The 27,036-nt window shown below is 48.1% G+C and overlaps 1 protein-coding gene across 3 annotated transcripts in view; it reads right to left on the bottom strand.

Moving 5' to 3' along the window:
• Positions 1–27,036, bottom strand: part of GALNT14 (polypeptide N-acetylgalactosaminyltransferase 14) — a 202,617-nt gene that overhangs the window by 72,246 nt on the left and 103,335 nt on the right. For all 3 annotated transcript variants that reach the window (XM_079109966.1, XM_079109968.1, XM_079109967.1), the window contains one exon: positions 4,497–4,666. In XM_079109966.1, coding sequence (XP_078966092.1) covers positions 4,497–4,666 — 170 coding nt within the window. The remainder of the gene's footprint in view (positions 1–4,496; positions 4,667–27,036) is intronic.

Here is a 27,036-nt window from a genome sequence, read left to right as displayed (position 1 = left end):
CTGTGGTAAGAAAATTGGAAGCAAATTTAATAAGCTCAGACCCCTCCCACATGCTGTTTCTTCACTCTTCTCCTTTCAGTAATGAGAACTCTTTAAGGGAAAAAGCTTTTCCCCTTTAACTTTGTGTCTGCTCTCTTGATTCTTCTTATGAGGCCCCTAAGGGTCAAAGGATAATGAGGCTTCTTTGAGCTCCTCTTCTCCTCTCTCCATGTAAGGCAGGTGGGAGAGAGTGGCCGATGATCCTTCCAATCTTACTCTTCCATTTGTTCAAATTATAATTAATTCCCATCACATGCCAGTATGTGGATGCTCAACATGTTACCCTAGAGGGCAACTGGTATCAAAATCAGTAGGATCTTTAAGGCACAGTGGGAATACAAAACGGCCTGGTGGGAGCAAAGCCTGTATCAATGGGGCTGAGTCCCATGAAGGAGCCAGAAGCCAAGTGTGGGCCAATGACCCTGGTGGGCTCAGGGGTGGCCTTGCTTTAATAGGTTCTTGGTAGTAGTGATGGCAACTGCCAGGAGAATGGTAGGACATGGATCTTGTGGATGAAGGAACTGGGAGAAGAGGGAGGAACAAGGAACCAGAGAGGTCAAAGTCTCCATGGGGCGAGAGGCAGAAGCCACATCACTTGGTCAGAGGGAGAGGGCTGCAGCATTTCACAGGTAGGTGGCCTCCGTCAGGGGCTGTACTCTCTGCTCAAGCCTGAGTCTTTCAGCTGAGCAGCCCACCCATGGACTTCATGTGGGCCACAAAGGCAAGTCACAAGGGTAAGCAAATGCTCTGTGGTTTCCAATGAGGGGGCCTCAGAATCACCTCACCCGTGGTACTTGCCAATAACCAGATTACCAGGCTTCATCCACAGGGTTTTCTGGGTGAAACCTAAGAATGTGCATTTCTAATAAGCTCCCATGACACACCGATGCTGCTAGTCTGCTAGCTTGGGAAATCCAACTTGAGAACCATGTTCTAAGTCCTTGCTATTCGGAGTGTGCTCTGTGGACCAGCGGCACTGGTATGGCTGGGAGCTTTTTAGAAATGCAGAATCTAGGGTCCCACCCCAGACCCACTGAATCAGACTGTCACCAGATCCTCAGATGATCTGTTTGTTTGCCTATTTAAGTCTGAGAAGCACTTACCTCAAGCAGGGGTCCTCAACCCTCGCAGCTCGTTAGAGACACTTGTGGAGCTTAGAAAGGACATACTTCAGCTGATTGGAGTCTGGGTATCAGCATTTTAAAAAGGCTCCCCAAGTGCCTCTTATAAGGAGCCTGGACTGAGAACTGCTGAGGTCGATGCTTGTGAACAACACTCTACACTGCAGGGGTTTGATTCCACTCGCTTCCATTTCTCTGGCATTGAGCCTGACCTTGAAACCCACATCTGTTCTCCCTGCACCCACTGTCATTCCTAACAACTTAGTGATTTTATTAATAATATCCCTTCCTGGTTCTCCATTTTGGTGCTTCTTCAATTTGGGGTTGGGTTACAACATGCTGAAATTTTCCAAATATTTTACTGTGGAGTAGGTCAGTCTTTACCACATATTTTATTTGGTCCTTAGAAAACCCAAATTAGGCAGACTCATTAGTGTTAATTTTATCTTTGTTTTTCAAAAGAGGAAAGTGAGGTACAGAGGTGCTAGACAACTTATTTAAGTTTATTCAGCTTGTCACAACACAGCCAGGACCGGAAACAGGGTAATCTGAGCCCAGAGTCCCTGTCCCGAACCTCTGAGTTCACTCTGCTTTGAGAAGGTTTGCTGCTGGCAATGGGGTTGGTAATGAATGTCTATGTTTTGTTTTTGAGAACTGAGGTAAAAAGCAGAGTCAGATTTACACTAGTGATCCTTACTGCAATTTTGTCCCCTAGGGAACATATGGCCATGTCCTAATGTGTTTCTGATTGTCACAGCTTGGGAGAGGGTATGCTAGTAAGTGGAGACCAGATATTTTGCTAAAGTCCTACAATTTTAGGATACCACAGGATAACTCCACGACAAAGTATTATCCAAGCCAAATTGTTAGCAGTGTTGCTGTTGAAAATCCCTGATCTGCAGGATGTTAGTCACCAGGAGACATGGCTGGTCAGAGTCAAGGCAGGCAGGGCCCAAAAATGAGCCCCAGGACTCCATCAGCCCAGGCAGGCAGACCCCAGGCACTGCATCCAGGTGAAGTCAGGATACAGCAGGAAGTCTGGAATCAGGGAAGGATTAGGGACTCCAACCTCACAGCTAGTTTTCCTGAGTAGCAGGGGCTGGAAGAGAAAGGTCCTCTAGCGAGGGACCATCTGAGGGAAGAAAACAGGGCTTTGCTGGCCCCCGCTAAAGTTCTCATCACTACGGGTGACGCCAGCAGGGGGCGCACTCTACCAAACTGGACCCACGGACGGCTAATCCAGTTGGTGCCTCTCCAGTTCTATCCTGGTGCTAAGGCAGTGAGTGCTCTGTACCCAGTTTAGCTACGGGCCCAGGCATTTTGCTGATTCTCAACCCCTGTTCCTTCTTCTTCCTGTGTACTCAGAGTAAGTGATATAAACCCCAAATTCTCTGAGTAACAATCCTGGCTCCTGTAGGCCAAGGTTGTTGCCCTGAGGCAGACATATGGCTGATACATGTGCCTTTTTTGTCTTCCCAAAGGGTGTCTAAATTCTGTCCAAATCCTCTCTTCCCTCTTCACAGCACTCCCAGCAGACCATAGTTTCTTAACAGATGGGCGCCCACTGCATTAGGTGCAGAGCCCAGAGCTGGCCTGGTGAGCTGGACGCCTGGGGACAGGCTTCATCAGCTACCACAGCATATATCCAGCCCTTGCAACCCCCGCTTCTCGCTCTCAGATCAGAGAAGAGTGAGAGTGTGGAAATCAGACCTGCTCTGAGTGTCCCCAGGTACTAGCCTGCATGGTGAATTCATGGTGCCTACTTTCTGTGGGAGGGACCAGTCCCAGGTGTCTCTTGATGTACCGGCAGCTTTCCTGGCTAGGTGGCCTTTTGTCCCTCCAAGGGCCTCAGCATCTGGACTAAGACAAGGGGCAGACCACTTGCCTGACACACAGGGGACTTCCCAGGGTCCTGTGCTCTCCCTCTTCCCTAGTCTCCTCTATGTAGTTTCTGCTCAGGGAAATACAATAACTTGATATTTAAATACAGTTCTCACAGATGCCAAGAAGCAAGGTAAGTATGGGGGAATTTAAATAGGGTTCAGACTTTAAGTTGATAGCAAGCCAGCAGAACGGAGGAGGAATGGCCCATGTCCTGGGAATTCTGCTATAGGGGATGCTATGAACTGATCCTAAGGAAGAGATTCATGGCACCTTGAGGGGAGAGTTAAATTTACAAATTTTCAGGGTTAGAAAAAGCCAGAATATCATCCAGTTCATCCCCCCTGCTACATTCACAGGGAAATCAAGATTCTGGCCCCTCTGGGAATGATGGCGATCACCAGGGACTGGCCTTGTGACTCCATGAATACATGCCACGTAAGATGAGGTCTCCGAGTTATGCAACCTCATTGAGGAAACAGTTCCATGCCTTTACACAGCGCCAATTTAAGAACCATCAAAGTAACTGGTTTCCTAAGTCATGGAAATTCTTTCTTCCCTGTGTATAAGCCCCACAGTGTAGGTACCCACAGACTCAAACAAACACAGAAAGCCAAGACTCCAAGCCAGTACTTCCGCCTCTTGGTCAACATTGCCTTCAAACTCCATCCCCAATGGGCATCTTGCTGTTTGGCACAAAGTCAGTGACTTGTGACAGAGAGGAAACATGCCTGCACAGGTCTTTGGCACCTCTGGGCTCCCGGGGTGGAGAAAGGACTGGGGATGGGACTGGCTTCCTCAGCAGGCCTCCTCAGGAAGCAGAGGGGCTGCTGGGACGCCAGGAATGGTCATTCCTGAAATAAAGCATCTTCCCAAAGTCTCTTTTTGTTGAGAAACAAAGCTTTCTGCACAGGGCTATGCCTGATCTCTGACACCTGCTGAAGGGGTGGCCCAACCAAGAGGTGGCAAGAGGGAGGCTGGGTGAATGGGCCCTTCACAGAGGACAGAACCAATGACAAGTGAAGAGGCCCCTTAGCTGCTCTTCTCACGTGGCAAAGTGTGCATGGGCTACCTCAGGAAGGGTCTCCCCCAGTGACAGGAGAGACAGCCTGACTTCCACGGGGTGTGCCCATCCTGCTCGCCCCCATTCTGAAAGGCAGGCCAGGCCCTGGGACTCTCTCAGGGAAAAATATATAGTCAAGCATTTGTAGAGCTCCATGCTTGCAAGTGTCATGTAGGGTGGGGTGGGCACACTCTCTCCAACCTCAAGGTGCGAAGCGAGGGGCTTGGGGTGGCTCATGGCAATAAGTTGCACAGACATCTTGACACCAGCAGCAAACGCCCCAGTTGGTGGCGCTGGCAGTACATGCAGTGGGCCCCCAAATCAAGCCAACTGCTGATCTGACCTGACTGCAGGGAGGGGTGGGGTAATGGCCTGGGAGAAGGAGAAAGTACCTCAGATGACGAGTGTCTGGGACGGCCCGGTTGCTGGAGATGCGCTCGCTCTCCCTCTGGTTGAAAGCATAGAGCTTATAGGGATCATCACCAACGCGCCACTTTTTGGCATTCAGGTACCGCCGCTCGTCAAACTGCTCCCATAGGTCTTCCCAGTCAGCATCAGAAGGCTGTGTGACAAGAACAGAAAGTCTGTAAGAATGGCTCCCTGCCCTCCACGAGCCCCTTGTATATGGATCAGTACCGGCCATGGAGACCAGGCTGGTGACGACAGTGCTGGGTTCAAAGATGAGGCCAGAGGCAGAATATTAACGAACCCATCAGCAACAAGAAGAAACAGAACAAGGACAGCGATGGCTGCTACCAGTTAGTGAGTGCTGTATACCAGGTGTTGTGCTGGGACCTTGACTCACATCTTCTCATGTCATTCTCACCTCATATGAAGTGGATATGGCTGATTCCCATCATACAGAGGAGATTGCTGTGATAGGTAAGTGCCTTGCCAAGATCCCACAACTGAAAGAGTTGGGACTTGCATTCTAGCATCCTGACCCCAGAGACCATCTCTCCAGGGCACTTTCAGAACACCTGGCACAGTGGCTGGCACAGAGCAAAATGGCTGTCATTCTCTCCTCCTCCGCTATGGGAAAGGTGGTGACAGAAAGTAGGGGATCCACCTGTAACAGTGTCTCTTCACATGACAGGTCCTGTCTTCGTACAACCTAAGAATCTGTGACTGTTTCTAGGAAGCAGAGCAAGTGATGACCCTCACTGTATATGTATGTGGATGCACCACCTCAGATTCGTGATCTCACGTAGTACCCACCAAAACCGTCTGGGCTGAGCAGGAAAGATTGGGTCCCACATAAGTCACTGGCCTGTCTGGTGATGCACAATACCAAAATGGTGAATCCAAGGTACAGAACAGCCTCCTGGGACCCTCCAGCACAGGAGTCAAGGGACACCTGTTCAGGATGTTCAGGATGCCTGGTCCACTCCACCCCCTGCAGCTCTGCCACCAATAGAGACTCTCCATCCAGCCAGCAGGGTTGGACTCCCTCCTTGGGCAAGTGAGATGCTTGCATTTGGTTGCTATTTCCCAAGGGATGCTACTTCTATAGCCCCTGGGGAGAGCGGTCTGTATCTAAAAAGAGCTGGGACCTTTCAGGTTCATCTGCACCATGAATGCTGTGTCTCTAGAAAGAACTTATTGATGGGGTTCTGACTTGGAACTGGTGTCCTGGGGCTGGCACTGTCACTGAGGTGGAGCTGCTCATTTATGTGATACTGACCCAAATCATCAAGTGTCTCATGCTGCCTGGGGCCCTAAGGGAGCAGAGCGCTGCACCCCATTACAGAGCAGGGTGTGCTTCCTGCGCCTGGGAACCTGAGTGGGAAGGCCCAGGACAGGCTCAGCCCACGGCAGTGCAGGTCCGTGGCGGCTGTGGCAGGTAAGAGGGGCCACGCCAGTCAGCACGTTCATCTCAGGCACCCGCGATCTTATCCGGTAATTGATCTCTCTCTCCCTCTTTGTTATCTCTTTTTGAAACAGCATTCTCCTGCTAATAGCACAAGATGAAGCTCTGGAAACCAGTGATTTTTATCCAATAATTGATTTTATTAATGTCCTGAGATACCGCTGCTATAGAACATGCTAGGGAGAATTTAAGTGGGGGAGTGAAACCCCAAGCTTGTGTTGTACACGGTCACAGCCTGACAGCCGTCACCTATGGTTGGAACATCATCCCAGGGTGACCTTGACATCCCATCTTCCTGGGAAGGCCCATGGAACTGTCTCCCAGGGGCTCATTTCCAACTTAATTCATTGCATTTCTCTAAGTAAGTTGTGAGCCCTTAAATTGCTCTAAGCCAAGGAGGAGGGAGGTAGAGAGGAGGGCCCCTGCCCTCAAGGGGGTTGCAAGGCTGCAGAAAGACCATGGAGATCCCTATGCTATGCACAAAGGGCGTTTCGCCACATAAGCTTGATGGCATGCTGTGGGAGCACAGAGGAGCAAGGCCTACAGGGACAGCTCTGGATGATGTATCAAGTATATTGGATCTTAAAAGATGGCAAGGGGTTCTACTTTGTGTAAGGGACAATAGGAGGGGGAAATAAGTGTGTAGCAAAAGCTAGGTAAAAGAGTATATTAGAGCTCCCGAGGCTAACAGAGATCCAGCAATAACGTGTGTGCACATGCACACGTGTGTGTAGGTTTACATAGGAAGACTATAAAGGAACTGGCTAAGGATTATAGAGGCCGACAGATTCCAAGACCTGTGGGGTCAGACTGCAGACACAGAAAGAGCTGAGTCGATGTTTCACTTCAAGTCCTAAGGTGGAAGGGAGCCAGCACCCCAGCTCAAAGGCAGTCAAGCAGAAGTTACCTCTTTTTTTTTTTTTTTTGTACTGAGGATTGAACCCTGGTGTGGGGGTCTACCACTCAGCTACATCCCCAGCCCTTTTGTATTTTTTATTTTGAGATTGGTCTCACTAAGTTGCCTAGGCTGGTCTCAAACTTGCAATCCTCCTACATCAGCCTCTCAAATCTTTGGGATTACAGGTGTTCATCCTTGCACTGGGTGAGGGGTTCCCTCTTAATTCCATTCTTCTTTGGGGCCTCCTTCAGTGGACTGCATGTCCCCCCCTACACACACACAATGGGAAGGCAATCTACAATCCAAATGTTAATCCTTTCAGAAATATCCTTCCAGACTCATTCAGAATACTGCTTGACCAAATGGCTGGGCCCGAGACCCAGTCAGGTTGAGCGTAGTGTAACATTAACCAGCACAGGCAGGAAGTCCAGAGACAGAGACTCTGCTCAGGGAGTGGTTAGCTCAGGAGGGGAAGGCTGGGACAAGGATCGCAAAGAGGACATGAGCGAAGGGAAACTCTAGAACGCAGCTAAGTCTCAGGAAGCAGGTCATGGAGAAAATGTCTCTGGTCACATGTGTGGACCACACACGTCGGGGGAAGAGAACTTCCTCAAAGAGACAAGTTGAGGACTGACCACAGTCACCTAACCAGGCCATTGCTGGGTGCTGTTGGATGGTTCCTTCCATCTGCTGGAGAACAGGTGGAGGGCAGGCACCCCCTCCCCCATGTCAATATGAAGCGACAGGGAAAGGAGGCCACCCACCTCTTAGCTTCGTCCCAGCCCCCTACTCTTCATTCGCACCAAGCAGAGACCCAGGGCCAAGATGGCACCAGGCCAGCGGTTGCTCACTCAACCTGGCTCTCACCACTCACAGGGCTGCGGAGTACCCAAGCACCCCTGAGGGATCTGCCTCTCAGAGAAGCTGCTGAGAACTCAGCTTGAATCCTGCCCCCAGAAAGCCAGAGCAGCAGCCAGGTAGGCAAGAGAAATCACAGGAACAGTCCATGGCAGGCATCCTCCAAGGGGACTGTCCCCTCAGGTTGTCATGTGTGCAGAGTTCCTTCACAGTTCACTGCACTGAGACCCCTTGAGGGGGACAGCCTGTGCTGGGAGCTGGGCTTTCCCACAGTGATATCTGAATATATTAAACAATCGTGAAGGTGTGTTTAAAATAACGACATTCTATATTTTACACAAAAGGATGAAAGGACGGATTTAATCCTCCAGCAGTGCCCCCAAGGCCCCTGACAGGAACAACTCAGAGGGTAAAACGTGCACCAAAGGGCCACACTGTTCTATACCTACTGAGGTCAGGTGGGTTCAGCCAGACTTGACCCCCTGGAAACCCTTCTGTACTGTGGTACAGGAAGGGGACCCTGCCCACCATGAAGGCTAACTCTCACATCAAGGTTTCAGGAGAGCTGTTCCGCGAACGTGCTCTGCCTATGGTAATGCCTGCCATTCGTCGGGCACTTATTATACCATATTTTATTTTCATAGTGAGAACCCTCCTCTGTCCCCCATCACATTTCCATGGAAGGGAAAATGAAGCCTGGTGAAGTCTGCCCAGGGGCTCCATGCCCTCTGGCACCCATAACCTGAGAAATGAAACACCTCCAGCGGCTCCCCCGGCCTGGCTTCCCCTCCCCAAGGAGGGCAGGACTAACCTCACCAGCGGGAGCCACACAGAGTGTCCTGTTCTGTTTGTCCCCACACAGGGGATAGCAAGCCTCCTATCACACCCAAGTGTTTGGATAAGTACCTTTGGGGTCTACTCCACCCCCAGAGGCTCCCCTGAGTGTGCTGGCCCCTCAGTCAAGATTCAAAACAGGGAAGCAGGAAGCTTCACTTCATTCTCAGGCAATTCCACATTGTTCAACACAGCTTTCACCAAACGTCTGACGTTGGCCATCGGAGGGTGCTCGCTTGCCTGAAGAGATGACATTAAGAAGATTAACGTTGTTTCCCATTTGTTGATTATTGAGTGTATGCCTGTATTGGTCAGGGTTCTTCAGAAAACCAGCATCAATAGGGGTGTGTGTGTGTGTGTGTGTGTGTGTGTGTGTGTGTGTGTACAGAGAGAGAAGGCCGGGGAGAGAAAGGGAGGGAACAAAGAGAAGTAGATTTATTTTAAGGAATTGGCTCATGCAATTGAAACTTGGAGTTTAAGACTGTAGCCAGTTCCCACTGATGTAGTATCTTCGTGCTTGGGCGATGGTCGGTCCCTGTTCCTAAGGCCGGGTTGGACGAGGTCCATCCACACTATGGAGGGTGATCTGCTTTACTCAAAAGTCTACCTATGTACATGTTAAGGTCATCCAAAATATAACCTCAGGAAAACATCCAGAATGTTTGATCAAATATCTGGGTATTACAGCCTAGTCAAATTGACATAAAATTAACTACTAAAGGTCCCCTTGTCAGAACCTTAAAGGAAAGTAGTGAGGCGGGGAAGGGAACCTTAATTTATTTCAAACTCCCATGAACCTACAATACAACAGGAAACTATATTCCTAATTTTCAAATGAGGAAATTGAAGCATGTTCCCAAGTCACATAACAGCCAAGTGTCTGTCTGGAAGCCAGTACGGGTGCTCTCTTTCTTACAGATGCAGATTCTAAGCCAGCTGTGGGGCTAAGCTCTCATCTGCACACATTCAGGCTGTTTCTAGGACCACAGCTGCTTGCTCCCCAGTACCACCCAGTGTACTCCTGATTCCCATGAGTTCACAGCAGACAGACACCCCAGGGGAAACCTCATGCCAATCTGCAACTAGATCCTAAATAAGATACAATCAGCATGGTTTTTGATGTATTGTGGGGCTTTTTAGAAGGAAAATCTTCAACATTCGAGGAAGAGTAAAGCCAGGGAAAATATAGGGTGCCACAATTAGAGCTGGGGTAGTTGAATGGAAAGCAAAGACAAAATGTGAGGCTTCCCTGGCGGTAAAGGTCATTGAGAAGTTGCGCCCTGACTCCCCAAAAATTGAACAAGCTAAACCTAAGCCCCAAGAAGAAAACAAAGTGGTCCAAATGAGTTGTACCCCTGGCTCCCAGAAGAAGCAAATGTAAATCCTGGAGGAAAGCATCCTCAATTAGACTCCAAGACTCCCATGAGGTTCAACAAAAGATGAACTCACAATAAAAAATTACCAGACACACAAGGGTACAAGTCACTATAGGCAAGAATCAATGGAAACTCTAAGCAAATAGAGATTATCCAAGCACTTCAAATATAGAACTCATCAGACAGAAAACAAAATATGACTGTAGATAAAAAGTATGAAACAGGGAATAGAAACTAACAAGAGCAAAAGACAAAAGAAATGGCCAGATTCAAAGAAGAGCCAAATAGAACTTTTAAAAATGAAAAGTATAACAATTTGAAAGTCAATACCACCAAGACCAAAGAGAAATGTTTACAATCTGCAAAGCATCTTTGCTGGAATGTCTTATCATCATTACCCTTATAAAGTAGGTAATGGTTTATGGGTTGTATTTTTCCCACTTCATGGATTAAAACACGGAGTCTGGAGGAAGCAAAGGAATTTCCTCAAGAGCACATTAATAGGTTTCAGGACCGCAAAATTCTTACCCAAGACTTTGGACTTTAAAATTTGTACCCCTTCTGTCACACCAGATGTTCCCATTCAACCACAGGGCCATTTTGCCCTCCTGCCAGTTAGTCACAAAAATACCTAATGATCTGCTCACCCCTGTACTATTATCCAGCCAGCAGGGAATGACCTTATTTTTTTCAAGGGTGGTAAGCAGAGGAAGGAATACAAATGGTCCCTTGTGGCTCTAACCTGCTACAGTAAATCCTACCTCCAGGGGATGGTCTGGGACAGATGACCATTGGTAACAGACTCCCTTAATGGGCAGGACAAACTCCAACAGAGAAGAAGGGACAACCAGCCCTTCACCTGCCTGGGCTCCTGACAAAGGAAAGAGCTGGAAAATCCTTTTCCTTCACAGGGGACAGCACATCAATTATGGATTATTAGATCAGATCTTCATTTTAATATTTCCTCCATGTATTATCACCTCTTCTTCTCACTGGAATTCTGTCTGGGGAGTTATTTAACTGATGTGCAGAAATCTAAATTTAATTTATTATGATCTAACTCACTTTAGAAGCCAAATTACCCTGCACTGGAGAAGGATCAAGTCAATATCCCACTTGGCTTTCTATTTATCTTCTGCAGGGTTTTCTCTCACTTTTTTTAGTGTTCATTTTATCTCGGGTGCTGATCATAAATTTAAATTTTCCTCAGAATTAGACAATTGCTCCTTCAATGTTGTAGTTTAATGGTTGGTATTAATTATAGGAGCGTCACTCCTTAAAGAGTTTGATAGACAGAATGGACATATAATAGAGGAGGAAAGGGCTATTTCTCAAACCAGATGAGATAGCATATAATTCAACAGGGATGAGTTTACTCTTCTGTTCTCCCCCCTCCTGCCCTTCTTTCCATTTTCCTTCCTCAATAGCCAGGTGATAGAATAAGGTGGGTCTGCTGGGATCTGCCCTTTTGTGGCACCTCTGCGCTCCTGGGGTGTCTGCCAATTGCGACACCAAGCCTAGACCCCTCTCTCATGCTGGCCTTTTCTCCCTTTGATTTTCACCTCACTTCATCTCTGAGGACAAGGGCGACCTCTGCCTCCCTCTGTCCTCCTCACACTGCCCCTCCCGTCTGCACTCACCACCCACATCTCAATTGCATGCCACACGCAGATACTGACTTTAGGGGAAGCTTCGAGCTTTCTGGAAGAAGAAAAGTTCCAATAATTATTATAATTGCCTGAAAATTCCAACTGTGAAGTATAATATGATTAGCTGAATGGACGAAAGCCCAGTTCTTGTTTCTGGAATAGAAAAAAAAAAGAAAGATCACACAATTAAGACCTTATATGGAGCTTACTAATTAGCATGAGAGGGAGGTGCCAGGGAAATGGAAGTCGGACTGACCGGGGAAGAGGGCTGGCTCCAGACACATGTTAGGACTCATGAGCTCTCATGCTGATGGGTCTGCTTCTGCCCATCAACATCCAGAAATCCCACCACCGAGGACTAGACTCATAGCTCCTTTATGGAAGTGCATGTCACCTGCCTGAAGAATTCATCCCAACTGCTGGTAGACCGAGAGAGCTGGCCCTGCCCTTACTGTTAATATCTGCATCCCTCTGTGTTCAGAGACTGGAGCAGCAGGTTGATCACTGGAACTCAAGAAGTCTAGGTTGTCCAGCTCTGGTACCCAGAGTGTAGGAGATCAAGGGCAGAGAAGACGAGTATTCCCATGGGGCTTGGGAGAAGGAGGATTTAGTGGACCCAAGGGTGGATAGAAGAGTGGATTTGTCTGTGAACAAGAGGACAGTGCTGGAGGACAGCATGTGCTTAGAATAGGAACAGCACCCAAGAGAGCCCAAAGGGAAGGACCAGATGTAGGGGAAGAGCCAGATGTAGGGGAAGAGCCAGAAGTGACTCAGGAAGGGCAGCCTCCAAGTGGACAGAGCTGGACGCTAAAACACGCCATCGCTGACTTGTGTGCATAGCTAAGCTATCGTGGGCACAGGGTCACCTCATTATTGTCTACAGGGTGATGCTGCAGCCACCTCACAGGGGCAGAGGTGCCAGAGAGGGAGGCCAAACCCTTCCAGGGTAGCCCAACAACACAGCCAGAGTGACCTCCAACAGGAAAGAGATGGGGCCTCTTAGTTAGAGGCCCACCCTTCCGAAAACCCTTCTAGAAGAGAAACAACAAAAACAAACAAACAAACAACAACAAAACAGTGACAATCAGATTTGGATTTCTTGGTGATGGATGAGCTCTCTCCAAAAGTTGGACATCTTTCTCCTCCTTAGCTTGCTGTACAGGGCCAGGAAATATCTTCAGCCATCATCAGAAAGCTCTTCAGCTACAAGAGACAGCTGTGGGCCAAACGATTTCCAAGGGGCCCTAGTGAAGCAGGGTATCGAGGGGGGATCACAAGGAGCAGGTCTTTGTCCCTGTGAACAGAAACGTGAGAGCAGAGGTATCGGGTAGTTACCGCAGGATACCTGCCGAGTTACCTTGCTTTCAACCTCCCTTCAGGCCAAACAAAAAGTGCCCATGGGCTAAATTTGGCCGGCGGGTCACCAGATCGTGACAGTAATGGAATAAAAGGAAAAGGGTAAAGAAATACCAAAAAGGGAAGAATCCAATAAATGGGAAACATCGTAGTGAGCCTTGTGCTTTTGTGACTTCTTTTCTCCTTCAGGGGTCCCTTATTCAATTCAATCCAATTTCTCGTGGACAGAAAAGCAGCAGCAAGAGACTGTGTGCATGTTGGGGGGGGGGGGGGCGCAAAGAAGGGGAAGCACAGCCCCAGGGATGGTCCTTTAATTCCAGAAAGTCAGGCCCTGAGCTCCGTTTTGCCTAGCCCATCCTTTCAAACTCTTGCTCTCAGTGTCTCCCTCCATCCCAAGGACAACACTAATCTTCCTCCAGTCCGGTTTTACTGGCTCCAATCAGATCTCAGAAGTGAGATAAGATATGAAAAATTGCTTGGTAAGACATAATGCATATGTAGCATACTATTATCGTCAACATGGCTGTGGTTGCTATTATTTATTTGGGAGGCTGAATGCTGATGGAGGGAAATGCAATTTATATTCAGTCAATTTATGTTGAGCTGCTTCTGCCTTCCCTGTGGCAGAAATGGGGTCTCTGACAGCATCCACAGGTGACAAGATGCCTCACCTTACTGTCTGGCTATGGGGATCGGTCATTATCAATGCTAATGATTCCTGCAGCTTGAAGATCTTTTTCTACCCCAAATCTCCATCTCAAATATGGGTTGGAGCACAGCACCATGCAAATGATAAAACAAGACACTATTTGAACAACCATAATACATCCTGGCAAGGTTATTACCAGCTTAAAAGGCTAGAAATGTGCCGACTCCCTTTTTATGCACATGGAGGTGGGGATGTCCTGGGTGATTCCGAGCAGAGAGCAAGCAGAATCAGAAGCCTGAAACTGCCTGAGACCCTGGAGATCCCAGAAGGCCCAGGAACCTGAATTCAGAGATAGCTGCTCACTTTCTGGACCCTTTTTTGAAACGTCCATCCTAGTAGATCGTCTCCATGTCTCCTGGGCTTTGCTTCCCCTGGAAACAGAATACCCAGGTCAACTGCTAAACTCACAGAGAAACATGGCTAGCAAGCAGGGTTTGAAGTTTCCCTACATCTCCCTTTCCTCAGGCAAAGAAGATTTATTTCTTGGGAGATATCAAGATGGGAAGTTATGGGAAGCCAAGCAAAAGGACTGGCTTGAACAGGTGGCAATTTCTCACACTGAACACAATCACCCAAAATAACAATGACCAAATAATCATCTGGTAGCGTTCATTGCCAGGTTCCACCTAAAAATGTCACTCCTGCAAAACTCAAACCTGGCTACTAACCTAACCTCACTTCCTGAAGAAGAAACTGAGTTTGGGGAGCTAGAGTGACTCAAGGTCACACAGCAAGTGGAGGCTGGGATTAACCCCAGGAGGGCAGACTCCAGGCACATGCTGGACCAGGGCCTGGCAGCAGGATCATGAGGGAAGAAAGGCTTCCCAACCCAGACCAGCCTAGGTGGAGACAAAGGTGGGCAGAGGGAGGCGACTCTGGCCATAAGCTCAGTTCTACACCTTCCGGTCGAGGTCCTAGAAACTCCTTCCCTCCTTCACAGACCAAAAGGTGCTCAACTGGAATACAGCTAGAAAGAAGGTTTTGGAGTCAAGTGTCCCCTAAGCCCTGTCACTCATTCCCCAAAGGTGACATCAGTAAGAAGTCTCCCACTCTCAGCTGAGCAGAAGTTGCTCGCCTCTCTTCTGTGCCTCCGAGGTGGAGGACTGATCCCCTGAGATACCGCGCGCAGCAAGGCCAGAGTTTAGCACATTTTCTATCTGCTCAGTAAATAAGGTGACATCCAGATGCCCTCTGGCTGCCTCAAAACTAGGTCAGCCGCTGAATATGTAGGTGTGGGGTTGGAGCAATGACTTTGAAACGACTTTATCTCCTGGGACTCCAGGAGGGCTGCTGGCTGGCTTTTAATGGAAGGGGCTCTTTTCATGTCAAAAACAGACCCAAAGTTCCCAGACACCACGTGAGCCTGCTGAATGTGGAGGGGGATGGGATGCCTGCCTCAGCCAAGGGCAAGTTGTGTGCTGCTGGGGACAGTGCAGGTGATGATGGCAGTGGACTGAAATCCTTATGAGCCTGTCCCAAATATAGGCCATCTCCACAACACAGCAGCGGCCACTTCCAGGACATTTACATGAACTATCAAAAAGGGATTTACGATATACTTGCTTATATAAACAATGCTCACCTTGGAAGTACCAATAATGGTTCCCCAAATGACATGCTGGTCACCAAACATCTCTGGGCTTTTGGACAAGCCAGAGATCCATCTGAATAGCTGTAGGGATGTTAAGAGCTACAGGGATATTTAAAACCTCTCCCACACTCCAATTCAACTTCATGTCCTCCACAATGGCCTCACTTTGCTTTTCAGAAGGGGACATACTCTTTAATCTAAGCTGGTACTGTACAGTACCCGGATGTGATGTTCAAACACATTGGGAAGATGAATCACTGCCAGACCTGTTCTGGCTTCTGATTTACTTCACAACAGTATTCAATGAGATTCCTTTTAGTAATCTGCTTCCTTGGTGCATTAAAATTAGATTCCAGAGACAAATTTCAGCATCTGAACAATTTGCCAAAGCAATATTCTGAGCAATGAGGTCAAAACTACCGTAAACCACTAGGCACGAGGGCACATGCTTGTAATCCCATTGACTCAGGAGGCTGAGGCCGGAGGATCACAAGTTCCAGGACAGCCTGAGCAACTTAGTGAGACCCTGTCTCAAAATGAAAAAGGGCTGGGGATGTAGGTCAGTGGTAGAGTGTCCCCGAGTTCAATCCCCAGACCACAAAAATAAAAAGAAAAAACAAACAACAACAACAAAAAGCACTACCCAAACCCCTAGACCCTCCTTGCTTCTCTGCGCGCGTCTGTCCTCACCCTGCACTCCCAGGAGACAAAGCTCTCTGAACACCACTTCTGAACAGGGCCTGTCCCTCCTGCTACTTTGCCATGCTCCAAGACTGATCACTGTATCTCAGGGTTCATCTCTTCCTCTCAAGTGAGGAAGTCAAAGCCAATGGAACAGATCCAAGCCTCAAATTTCTCAATGCCACTGCTCTCTTGGATCTCCCTGGGACCCGGTCCTCTTGGGGGCCCTTTCTTTCAGAACCTCGGATCTGCTTGGGGGTGCCACCCTCTCATCTCCTTTGCCTCCTCCCGGCTGTCCCTGGCCCCATCAAAGAGCCTCTCCCAGCACATTCGACATCAGGCTTTCTAAGCAGCTCCTCACCCGACTCTGAAACAGGCAGGGGAAAGAGGCAGCCGGGTGGAGGTGGCGGGAGGGCGCGGCGTGTAGAGAAAGTAGGTCATTAGTGCTAAAGACTACAATTTTCAAACGGTTGTTAATGCTCTGTTTATATGGATTTCTTCAAATGTGACATTTTAATGGCATCATAATCGTGTGATTACAGTGCAGTCGACACTGCTTGGGGAGGGAAGGCAACAGGACTCCAGCGACCTGCTGGGGAAGGCGGCTCCCTGCACGGGTGGCCAGGGGGACCATCTTGGGGCTGCTCAGGCCAGGATGCCTGACAAGCAGAAGTGGCTTTCTGAGGGCACTCTGCTAGACAGGGGCCACAGGTTCCCAGGAAACTTGCATATGGCCCAGTCCTAGGACAAAAATCAGTGCCCTGGGCTGCCAGAGTGTCACTTGGAGGCTTTCCAATAAAAACTGCACTTGTCATTCGTTTGATTTCTGCATGTGTGCATTTGTTCATTCCTTCCTTCTTTTTGCTTTTTGCTTTTTTGGAGGGGGTACCACGGATTGAACTCCAGAGCTCTTTTTATTATTTTTTTTGAGACAGGGTCTTGCAGCGTTGCTTATGGCCTCCCTAAGTGGCTGGGGCTGGCCTCAAACTTATGATGCTCCTGCCTCGGTCTCCTGAGCTGCTGGGATAGAAGGGGTGCACCACCATGCCTGGCCATTCATTCCTTACTTCTTGAATTTTATAGATTGTAATCTGAAGGAAAAGGCCTGGGGCTATTCAGAAATAAGAGAACAAATGGAGACAGAGCAGGAGAGGCAAAAAAGGACCTCACATTTATTGGGCGCGTACTGAGTGCCCAGCACTAAACCATGATTTGGTGCATTCATCTTCCTTGACCTCTGAGCACCACCCCTGGTGAAGTAGTGAAACCCCCTGCTAATGTTCTTGTCTCCTGGCTCTCAGGAGCCCTCTTTTCCGACCTTCTCCTCCCCAATCTTCTCCATCTCCTTCCTTCCCCAGGTTCTCACTCACTCATCAAAGGATAGAAAACCTCTCCCGTAACTGTAGCTTCTACAGGTGGCAGATTCCAAATGGTTTCCCAGCCTAGATCCCTTTAACTTGTTAAACGGATGTCTCTTTGACAGACCCTCCCTGGAAGTCTCATGAGCATCTCACCTTGAACACGTTCCTAATGGAACTGTGATCTGCCAGTCACCACTGGTCTCCTCCAGGCTCTCGCGAGAGGAGAGACGACACCATCAGCCAGTTGGCAGCCCACACCAGAGATCCAAGAGTCATTCTGGACATGTGCTTCTCCCTCCCGCTCACCTCCTGATCACCCCCACCCCGTTACTAACCCATCACCACATCCTGTTCTGAATATGTGTCCACATCTCCCCTACCTTCCCGCTCTGCACTCATGCCAACCTCCACTAACCGTTCTGTACTTCCATTCTTGTTCCACCCAACTCATTTTCTAAAGTCCCCTTCTTTAAAATAACACCTGACACAGTCTCCCACCCTCCCAAAAGTCTCTGCACTCTGTCCCTCAAGCCCCCAGGTAGTGATAGGCCAGTAGGGACAGAACCTCTGGTTCTCTGTCTTTCCACTGGCCGGGCTGTTTCTCCAGAGTGGAGAGGTGTCTGCTGCCCTGGAGATGAGTAAATGTCCTTTCTGGCGTGGGCACCAGACACCTTGAAGCTGCTGTCAGTTTTCCTGTGGGACAATCTGTCAACCTGCAAAGAATGCACCTCAGTAAATCTGGTCCTGCCGCAGAAGCCCACCAGAATGGAGAAGGAAGAGGAGCTGGTCCAGTCACATAAACAGGACGCAGTGTCCAGATGGTTCAAGGAGGGCAAAGGTGCCAGAGGGCTTGTGGGCTACAGTTTTGTTGAGCAAAATTGTACCATAAAATTTCTATTGGCACTTTAAGAATTGATAATGTAGAAACCATGCTCTGTACAGTTGATTTTTTTGAAACTGAAACTCTTTAAACTATTTGGGTTGGTTAAACTTTTGAAGTCATACAGTTGTGACGGTCGAATGTTACTTCTGAGAGCACGGCCCACCTTTAAAGATACACTACGTGTGTGTAGTAGTTGAGATTTTCTAGTGTGATACTTACTTCCAGCACATTATCTATGAAAACAGTGCCTTTTAATTTATTTTGACTTGTATCAATTTAGAGCAGACGAACATTTGTTTATTTTTAAATAAGTGAACTGTCTTTAAAAACCATAGTACTTGTGACTAAAAAAAAAAAAAAAACAACAACAAAAAACAGGTATCTGAGGGTGGTTGCTATTCTGGCTCAAACAGCTCCCTGTGCTCAGACTGACATCCTCTCTCCTTTCTGTGACCTCGCTCCTATCAGGCCCTGCCTGATCTGGGCTGCAAATCTCTAGCCTCATCTCCTCCACCTCCCTCTTGGCTCCTATGTTCCAGCCACACTGGACTTTTCTTCTGTTTGCCAAGCAAGACAAGATCTCTCATCACAGTCCTCCACGCCTGCGGGGCTCTCTGCATAGAACATTCTTCTTCTAATCAATTTCTGCTCATCCCTCTGGCTTGAAACTAAGTATTCTGACTTTTAGAAGGCCTTCCATGAGTCGTCAAGGCTGAGTCAAGTCCCTCTTGTGCTCTTCTGGACCTGGTACACCTCCTTCCTGCCACCTGGAAGTCACAGACACAGCCTAGACCAGGAATGTCCTCTTTCATGCCTGACTCCCTGACAGGCCATGGCCTTTTTGAGAACAGTGTTGGTGTCCATCTCTCTTACTACTGTTCTCACTGGTACAGTTCCTGGCACACCGGAGGCCTTCGCACACGTGATGAATCAAGACTCGATGGTCATGACCTCTCCTTAAAAGGCCCAGGATTGGGATATTACTATTCCTGCATTATATACAAGCAGATCAGGGAAGGGAGGATAGATAAAAGTACCCAAGGGCGAGGAAGTAGTAGGACCAGGACCAGAACCATCTACTTACAAACAACTTTCAATGGCCTTGCTATTCAGGAAGGGAGGCCAGTAGGGCTGGGCCCTTCAGGAACAGGTGCAGGGAGGTGCAGGGAGGAGGCAAGTCATGGCCCAACTTCACCGATGAACAAGACTGAGACAGAGGCATGCAAAGGAGGGAGGGCAGGAAGCACAGACACCTGGGGGAGCTAGGGCTGCATCTGTCCTCTAGGTACTCTCTCTGGTCCTGGGTAAGTGACTTAACCTCTCTCCCTTAAAAGGGCTTCCACAGCCTATTCTGCAACATTGTGATACCAGTTCATGGATCAAATGCAGTAAGAGAGGACCAGCCCTGAGCACCATGCCAGGCACACTTTTAAAACTCAATAAATAATAGTTGAATGCCCACTTGTCAGTAAAGTGATCTCAGTGGTGAGGCAGTGAGGAGTCCTGGATGAAGCCTGGACATCTCACTTACAGATCTGACACCCTCCCCTGCCATTTCACATTCCTGAGTCAATCACAGGCTTGCAGGGTCTCTGGTAAGTCTCCCACCTATCAGGTGTTATTAACTATTTTGAGGACACCCGGCCCCAAGTATGGGAGCCACAGTGCTTCTTCCCAGAGCATCTTTCTTGGAAATATAGATACAAAATTCTGTTCACAAGGATCTCGTGCCATGCTGGAGCCACAGGAAACTCCCAGAAGTCAAGTCAGGTAGAGAGGAGAGATACCTCTCTGCAAAGACCCACTGGGCATGAAAGAAGCCAATGATGTTCTCCCTGCTCCCCGCCCAGTTGCTTTAGGGGGCTGAAGCTGGTTCTCCCATGCTGAGCACAGTAATGAGGCCTGCTGTGCACAGGAACCCCCTAATTGGTCCCTACTCTGCTTGTGTTTAAAAAAGCAACAATTCTGAATGTGTTCTCCTGACATGCTACCCTGGCCCTGGCTACCATCTGGGTGGCCCTGGAATACACCTCAAGAGGCCCACTGGGAGAAGGGAGTGTCCCTTGAGGTTTTCCAGAAGCTGAAGGTGTTCAAGGTGGGCCAGGGGTAGAGAAGGATGAGGACTTTGGTGTGTTCAGGAACCTTTCACCCCTTGGTATCCTAGCTAGCATGATGATATTTCCTTGTCCAGTTCACAGAGCTGACTACCAGATATTGCTTGGGATTTATGTCTTTAGATTCATATTTAACTTTTTACACTGTTGCTGGAGTGACGTGTCTATGATACAGCTGGATCCCAGCACAAAATAAAGGCCAAGTTCTTCACTATGGCCTGCAAGTCCTGCCTTGGACTTTGGGCCTCGTCTGATTTAATCCTGGTGCCCACACATTCATATCCTTACATGAAACCACCACCACCATTACTCAACGTAAGTTGGGTGAATCTGGTCCCTTCTACCTACAAGTGTCCCCTCCTCTTATGTCATGACATTTAACATAAAAATGGCCTGTTAATTGGACCCTCTTGCCCCAAACTCCTATGCCTCGGAGGCAGAAGTGTGGGTTTCCCGTCTGAACCCCAGGCACTGGTTATCCTAATGAAGACCCTGATGGCCTCAGACCAGCTCATTACACCTCAAGGAGGAAATGAACAGGCTCAGACAAGGTGGGAAAGGGGTCGAGAACAGAGTTTTCCTAAATTACAGTAAGTCAGGAGAGATGAAATGAACCATGTGACAATGATGCAAATGTGTCACTGGGAGGTGCCCTCCACCCGGAAAAAAATGGTGTGTAGTGTCAATAAAATTAAAAACACCACACACACACACACACACACACACACACACACACACACAAAACCTCTAGTCTGGAACGGAAGGAAATTACCCAAACATGCTTCATGCTATAGGACAATTTAAAGAGCGTGAATTTAATGAGAGAAGAGCAAAAAGATTAACTGCTAAAACAAAGCAATGAAATAAAGGATTTTTTAAAGTGTAGAAATACAAAATACTTTTACAAAACCAATAAATAAGTCCAGAAACTCCAAGAAGCAGAGCAGACACAGCAGGAAATGTAATTACTGATACCAGCTAAAGGGTTCCAGTCCCGGCTTTGCCACCTGGAGATTTGCCACCACCAGTGGGCAAATCACCGGGACTTCGGAGGAGAAGACATGAGTTATTAAAGCAACTAGAGGAGAATATACAGAAACCTCGAAGGTGAGCCAGCATCAGAGACACAGTGGACCCGAAGCGGAGAAACAGATGAGGCACACAACACAGTATTCATATTTTTTAAGTCTTTAAAACGAATAAAGAACTGAATCCACACATTAAAAGAGCAAGCCATGCTCCATGAAAAATTAACACACAAACAGTTGACATGAGGACACTTCTTGGTGCAGGTATCGCACCTTGAAATTCAGGAAAGAAATCGTCAGGCATCCAGGCAGAACTAAGCCACCTGCAAAAAAGAAGAATCTGGCTGACCTGAAGCCTCCTCAGAGCCACATCCAATGGCAGAAGACACCCAGGTGATGCCCACGGGGCAATGGAGGTGTGGCCCCAGGGCATTGGAACCTGCCCCAGTGACACTCAAGTTCAAAGACCAGAGATGGACACTCCCACCACCTAGAGCTCTGGGGTTATAGCACCTGCGAGCCCATTTTGAAGAATCTGCTAAATAATAATAGCTGGTCAATGAAGAAATGGTTCAAAATGAAAAAAACCCAGGAATGGAGTGTGAGAACCTGCCGAGCATGTGATCTATTTAATGATGAAATTAAAAGTAAACAGCCATGGGGGTGATCATGAATGCTATGGAAGTGTTATAGAGTCTGACAACCTAAAAATAGTGATCATGCAGACACTAGCTCAGGCTCCTCTCCCTGTGACCTTTCACCAAGGCTGCTGGCGAGGAATGGAAACAGATGATCCGACGTTCCCCTAAGACCTGCGCTCCGACACACGGCTCTACCACTTACTATTTATGTGATGTGCAGTGAGCTGCTTAACTTCTGGAGCCTCGGTTCCTTCACCTGTAAAATGGGGAGAATAAAATCTATCTCACTGGGTTTAAGGATTCAATGAAAAGGTCATGTGTGAAGACAGCGACTGGCACACTCCAAGGTGAAGGGGATCAAAGAGGAGGACGATGAGAACGCAGTGGACACTCCCTCCCTCCACACTGAAAAAGGAGGCTGAGGGAGGAACACCAGACCCAGCACAAGACAGCTAGAGGGAGACTCTGGACTCTCACAAAGGTCCCTGTCCCAGTATTCCAAGTCATATAGGGAGAAAGAAGCTGTTCCATAAGGAAGCACTGGATTCCCCTGGTGGTTCCCAACAAGGCAGAGAACACACCCCTGTGCCCATGACTGAGGCAGAGGAGCTGAGAACTGAATGGGAAGAAGACGTCATCTCCTGGCAGGAGCAGGGTAAAGGGCCCTGTGCCTGCCAGCGGGCACCTCCTCCTGAAGGCCTCTGGCATGACCAGTCCTAAGAAGTGCAGCCCACTGGGAACTGGTCAGCAAGCCGAGACAAAGGCCCAATCTGGCATCCACTAGCTGTGTGGCCTTGAGCAAGTCACTTGAGCTTGTCACTTGAGCTTAAGGGCTCTGTGACTGTTCCCTCCTCAGTAAAACGAGAGGGTGAGAGTCAGTGCTCTCTACAGCGCCTCTGGGCCTACCATGTCTGAAGAGTTCTGCTCAGCTGTGCCTTTGCATGAGTCTCTACTGTCAAAATTAATTCAACAAGCAAACCAGAGGAAAGGGGAAGGAAACAGGACACTGAAGGGCAGACTAGCTGGTGAGGGGACAAGAGAAGGCAGGGAGGGCTAACGCTCTGGGGCCCGTGACAGAATCCACCCAGTCTCCAGCCTTAAAGAAGTGTCAGTTCACCCCCGCCAGGGACAGCTGAGAGTTAGCAGGCCCTGACTTGTACAGAGTACCCCAAACCCACGCCTGCTGAAAAGCTTCAGGAAGAAGTCTGCTGCTTGGTATTTATCCAGAAGAATTAAAGTCAGCGTCCTTAGAGCCTCCTGCGTCGTCTCAGCAGGACTCTTAATAGCCAGGGAGTGAAACCAACCTAGGTGTCAGTCAATAGACGAAGGAACAAAGAAAATGTGGTAGATACACATGATGGAGTTTTATTCAGCCATAAAAAAGAATGAAATTATGTCATTTTTGGGAAAATGAATGGAACTGGAGAGCATCGTCTTAGCTGAAGTGAGCTAGACTCAGAAGTATCACATGTTCTATCTCATATGTGGAAGCAAGAGAGGAAAGAAAAAGAAGGTCATCATGAAAGTAGCAGGGAGACAAACAGGGTGGAAGAAGAGGAGCAGGAGGTGGGAGGGGAGAGCAAGGGAGGTATTAGGGAGTGCCGCTGATCCATGTCACATGCATGTGACATGCCACAATGAAGCCTATCATTCTGTATAATTAACACATACAAATAAAAGAACTGAAGAAAAAAAATCTTTGTAATACCAATTTTCCTGTCTCATCTTAGGACCAGGAACATTGGTAGTATGCCTCTCCTGAGTTTTAGAACTGTCTTATAGTGTTATAAATCTTTGTACACTATGAATTGTGTAATCCTCAGTATTCCCTCTGTGTTTCAACTGAAATCAAAAAGCTTAGAAACAAAAAAAGAAAGAAAGAAAAGAAAAAGGAAGGAAGGAGGTAACTTCACCTTATAGAAGGGTCCAGGAAAAGCTGTATCCTCCTATCCTAAAATCAGCAGACTAATGCCCAAGCCAAGTCAGATATTTGCATAGTCTCAGATATATCCCCCAAGATATTTATTAATGCAAAGGGGGAAAGTATGTCACCTTAGCTAAGCAGTCAAGGTTGTTACATCAGTGGAGGACAGAACCATACAACGTATCCATGCAATGGTGTGCTGGGGTGGGCTCAACATCACATCTGGTATTTTTGTCAAAAACACATAACTACAATCTAATCAAGAAGAAACACCAGAAAGATCCGACTGAGAGACATTCTACACAATAGCTGAATGGCACCTTCAAAGTGTCAATGTCAAGGTCATGGATAACAAGGAAAGATGGAAACAGGGTTGCCATGGGAGAGACAAAGGAGATAAAACAATTAAAAGCAACACAGGATCCTGGAGTGGCAACCACAATCTCAGGGATCAGCCCCTCAGGAAAGCCACTTAGACCTGGGTGAGGTGGAGGAAGGGGCTGGTGAGAATCAGCTCCACCTCAGGAGCAAAATCTCAGCATCAGGTCTACAGCTTGTCCCACCAGCCTCCCTGGACTAGTTCGCTAGGGATGCCATCACCAAGTACCACAGACCCAGGGGCTAATACTCACAATTTACTCACAATTCTACAGGCTAGAAGTCCAAGGTCCAAGATCAAAGTCAGGAGGGTTGGTTTCTCTCGAGGTTTCTCTCCTTGGCTTACAGATGGCTACCTTCTCCCCATGTCCTCACATGGTCTTATTTCTGTGTATATACATCCCTAACATTCTCTTGGTACTCCTAATCTCCTCTTCCTGTAAGGATGCCAGTCCAATTGGATTACACCAACCTTAATTACCATCCAAATTGTTATGGTTTAGATGTGTCCCCCAAAAGCTCATGCATGTGAAAGACAATCCAAGAAGGTTGAAAGAAGAAATGATTGGGTTATGAGTAGTCTTAACCCAATCAGTGATAGGGATTAACTTAGTGGTAACTGAAGTGTAGGGTATGGATGAAGGAGACAGGAATTGGGGTGTGGCTTTGGGTATATATTTGTATCTGGCGAGAGGACTCTCTCTGCTTTCTGATCATGATGTGAGCTGCTTCCCTCTGCCACACTCTCCTGCCATGATGTTCAGCCTCACCTCCAGTCCAAAGGAATGGAGCTGGCCTTCTATGGACTATGACTTCTGAAACCATGAGCCCTCAAATAAACTTTTCCTCCTCCACAATTGTTCTGGTCAGATCATTTAGTCACAGCAGTGACATAGTGGCCTAAAACACAAATACAGTCGCTATTAGAGCTTCAACATATGAATTTTAGGGGGATACAATTCAATCCACAGCACTTTGCCCTGCAAGCCTTCCTAGACACTGGGATGAGCTAGAATTCCAGAGAAGTTGTCACTGGATGGAGAATGGATTACTCAGAGGGTGTTCCACAGAGGGTGCTGCTATAGCCCTGCACAGAGCAATTCCATGGAACCTGCAGAGCCAGCAGGAGCTGGTAGTGTTGACCGCTACCTTCTACATCTCTTCCATAGAGATCCACCTTCCACTGACCAAGACCTGCAGTCCTGGGAAGTAACATCCCAATCCCAAGAAGTGAATGAGAGTAAACAGTGCCAGAAGCTGGACAATCTCTGCTCCAGGGCTCCCCTTGGGACTGGGCCAAAGCTAAAATGCAGCCAAGTCCATATCCTTAGATAGCATCTTCCTCTGCTGTCTTGCTTCCCTCATCTCCTCCTCCCTGCAGGACTCATATTAAATCACTTTCACGAGGTTCTGCTTTCATGGACCCCAAACCCAAGCGCCTGCATACAGCCATTGCTCACTGGGTGCTTGCTACTGTCACCAGCATGTGCCAGGCTCCATGCCAGGTGCAGCACACTCATTATTCACCAAATCTTCCAGCAACCCTGCAAGGTGACTAACACAATGAGCGTTTCAGAGTATCAAAGCCCCAAAGTTAGCCGTGGCAGCCTCTATTTGAACTGTCTGGCCCCATGCACAACCTGTTAATGCTATTTCTGTTTCATACATCATTTGTCTCCACATTTTCAAAAAGGTTCCTAAAACTCTAATTCCCTTCTTCTCCATGGTATGACCTGTCTCTGGCTCCTTGCAAACTAGGACACCTCCTCCTGTGGCCCATAAAAGCTTCTAGCAGCAGATGTGGCCGCCTAGCATCCACCTGCCATCTCCTGTTCCCTTGCCCACCACAAGCACTTCTATTGAGTCCCAGCAATATGAATTCTCCCAACTCTACAACAACCTTAAAGGCATTTGAATTTACTGTAAATAATGCATATAATATTGTGTTCATTTTATGAATATTTAAATTTCCTACTGAGAACATGAGATTTTTATTTTTACCTACAGGGCACCGAGGTTCACAGATTGGTGGAGCAACAAGTTTAAAGACTACAATCCTTGGCTCCAGGTACCAAGGTAGAGGTGCATGGGGGGCAGGGCAAAACCAGTCACCTCTCTCCACTCTGCAAGGACAGGACTCTGGGTAGCCCTGAAATCTCGCTGTCTGGAGAGACCACCCAGGGAAGCTCCAGGAAGCCCAGCTCCTGTCTCCTAGGGGAATGCCAGCATGCTGTGCAGGGCACAATGGAATCATGGAGAAAGAGGGCACTTTAGGAAATTAAAAGGCAACCAATTTAGAAGAGATTAAGCAGGGAAAAGGGGATTTAATGATCAGCTTTCGCCACTGTGAACTAGCTGAACCCACTGGCATGGAGACTAATGGTTTAATATGTTGTTAAACAAGGGTGAGACGTTCATGTGAGCAATGAGGGCATCTGTAGTTATAGCGACAAGGGTGAAATTACCCTAGCCACAGGCCCTCGGCCTCGGGAGCAGCTTTCAACTCGTTCCCTGACCGAGGTCAGGGCCCGCCACTCAGCTGCCTCGCAGGCTCAGGAGAGGCAATTTCCATGAGAGAAAAGGGGAGTAAAAGGAAGAAAGCCTCGGGGAGCAAGCAGCAAGACGGGGCCCCCACCCTGGCAGATGAGACGCAGGCCCAGGAAGAGCCAGCTTTGCAGGACCCAAGAGGAGTAACTACCTGCCTTATTTGCTCTTGCTAGCATATCAGGAGAGGGGACACTGATGTTTTTCCAAAGGCACTTGACAAATAACACCTGGAAA

Source organism: Sciurus vulgaris (genome assembly GCF_902686455.1).
Source record: "Sciurus vulgaris genome assembly, chromosome: 14".
Classification (NCBI taxonomy): domain Eukaryota; kingdom Metazoa; phylum Chordata; class Mammalia; order Rodentia; family Sciuridae; genus Sciurus; species Sciurus vulgaris.
Note: the sequence above shows the minus strand (reverse complement) of the source record. Positions and strands in the feature narration are given on the sequence as shown.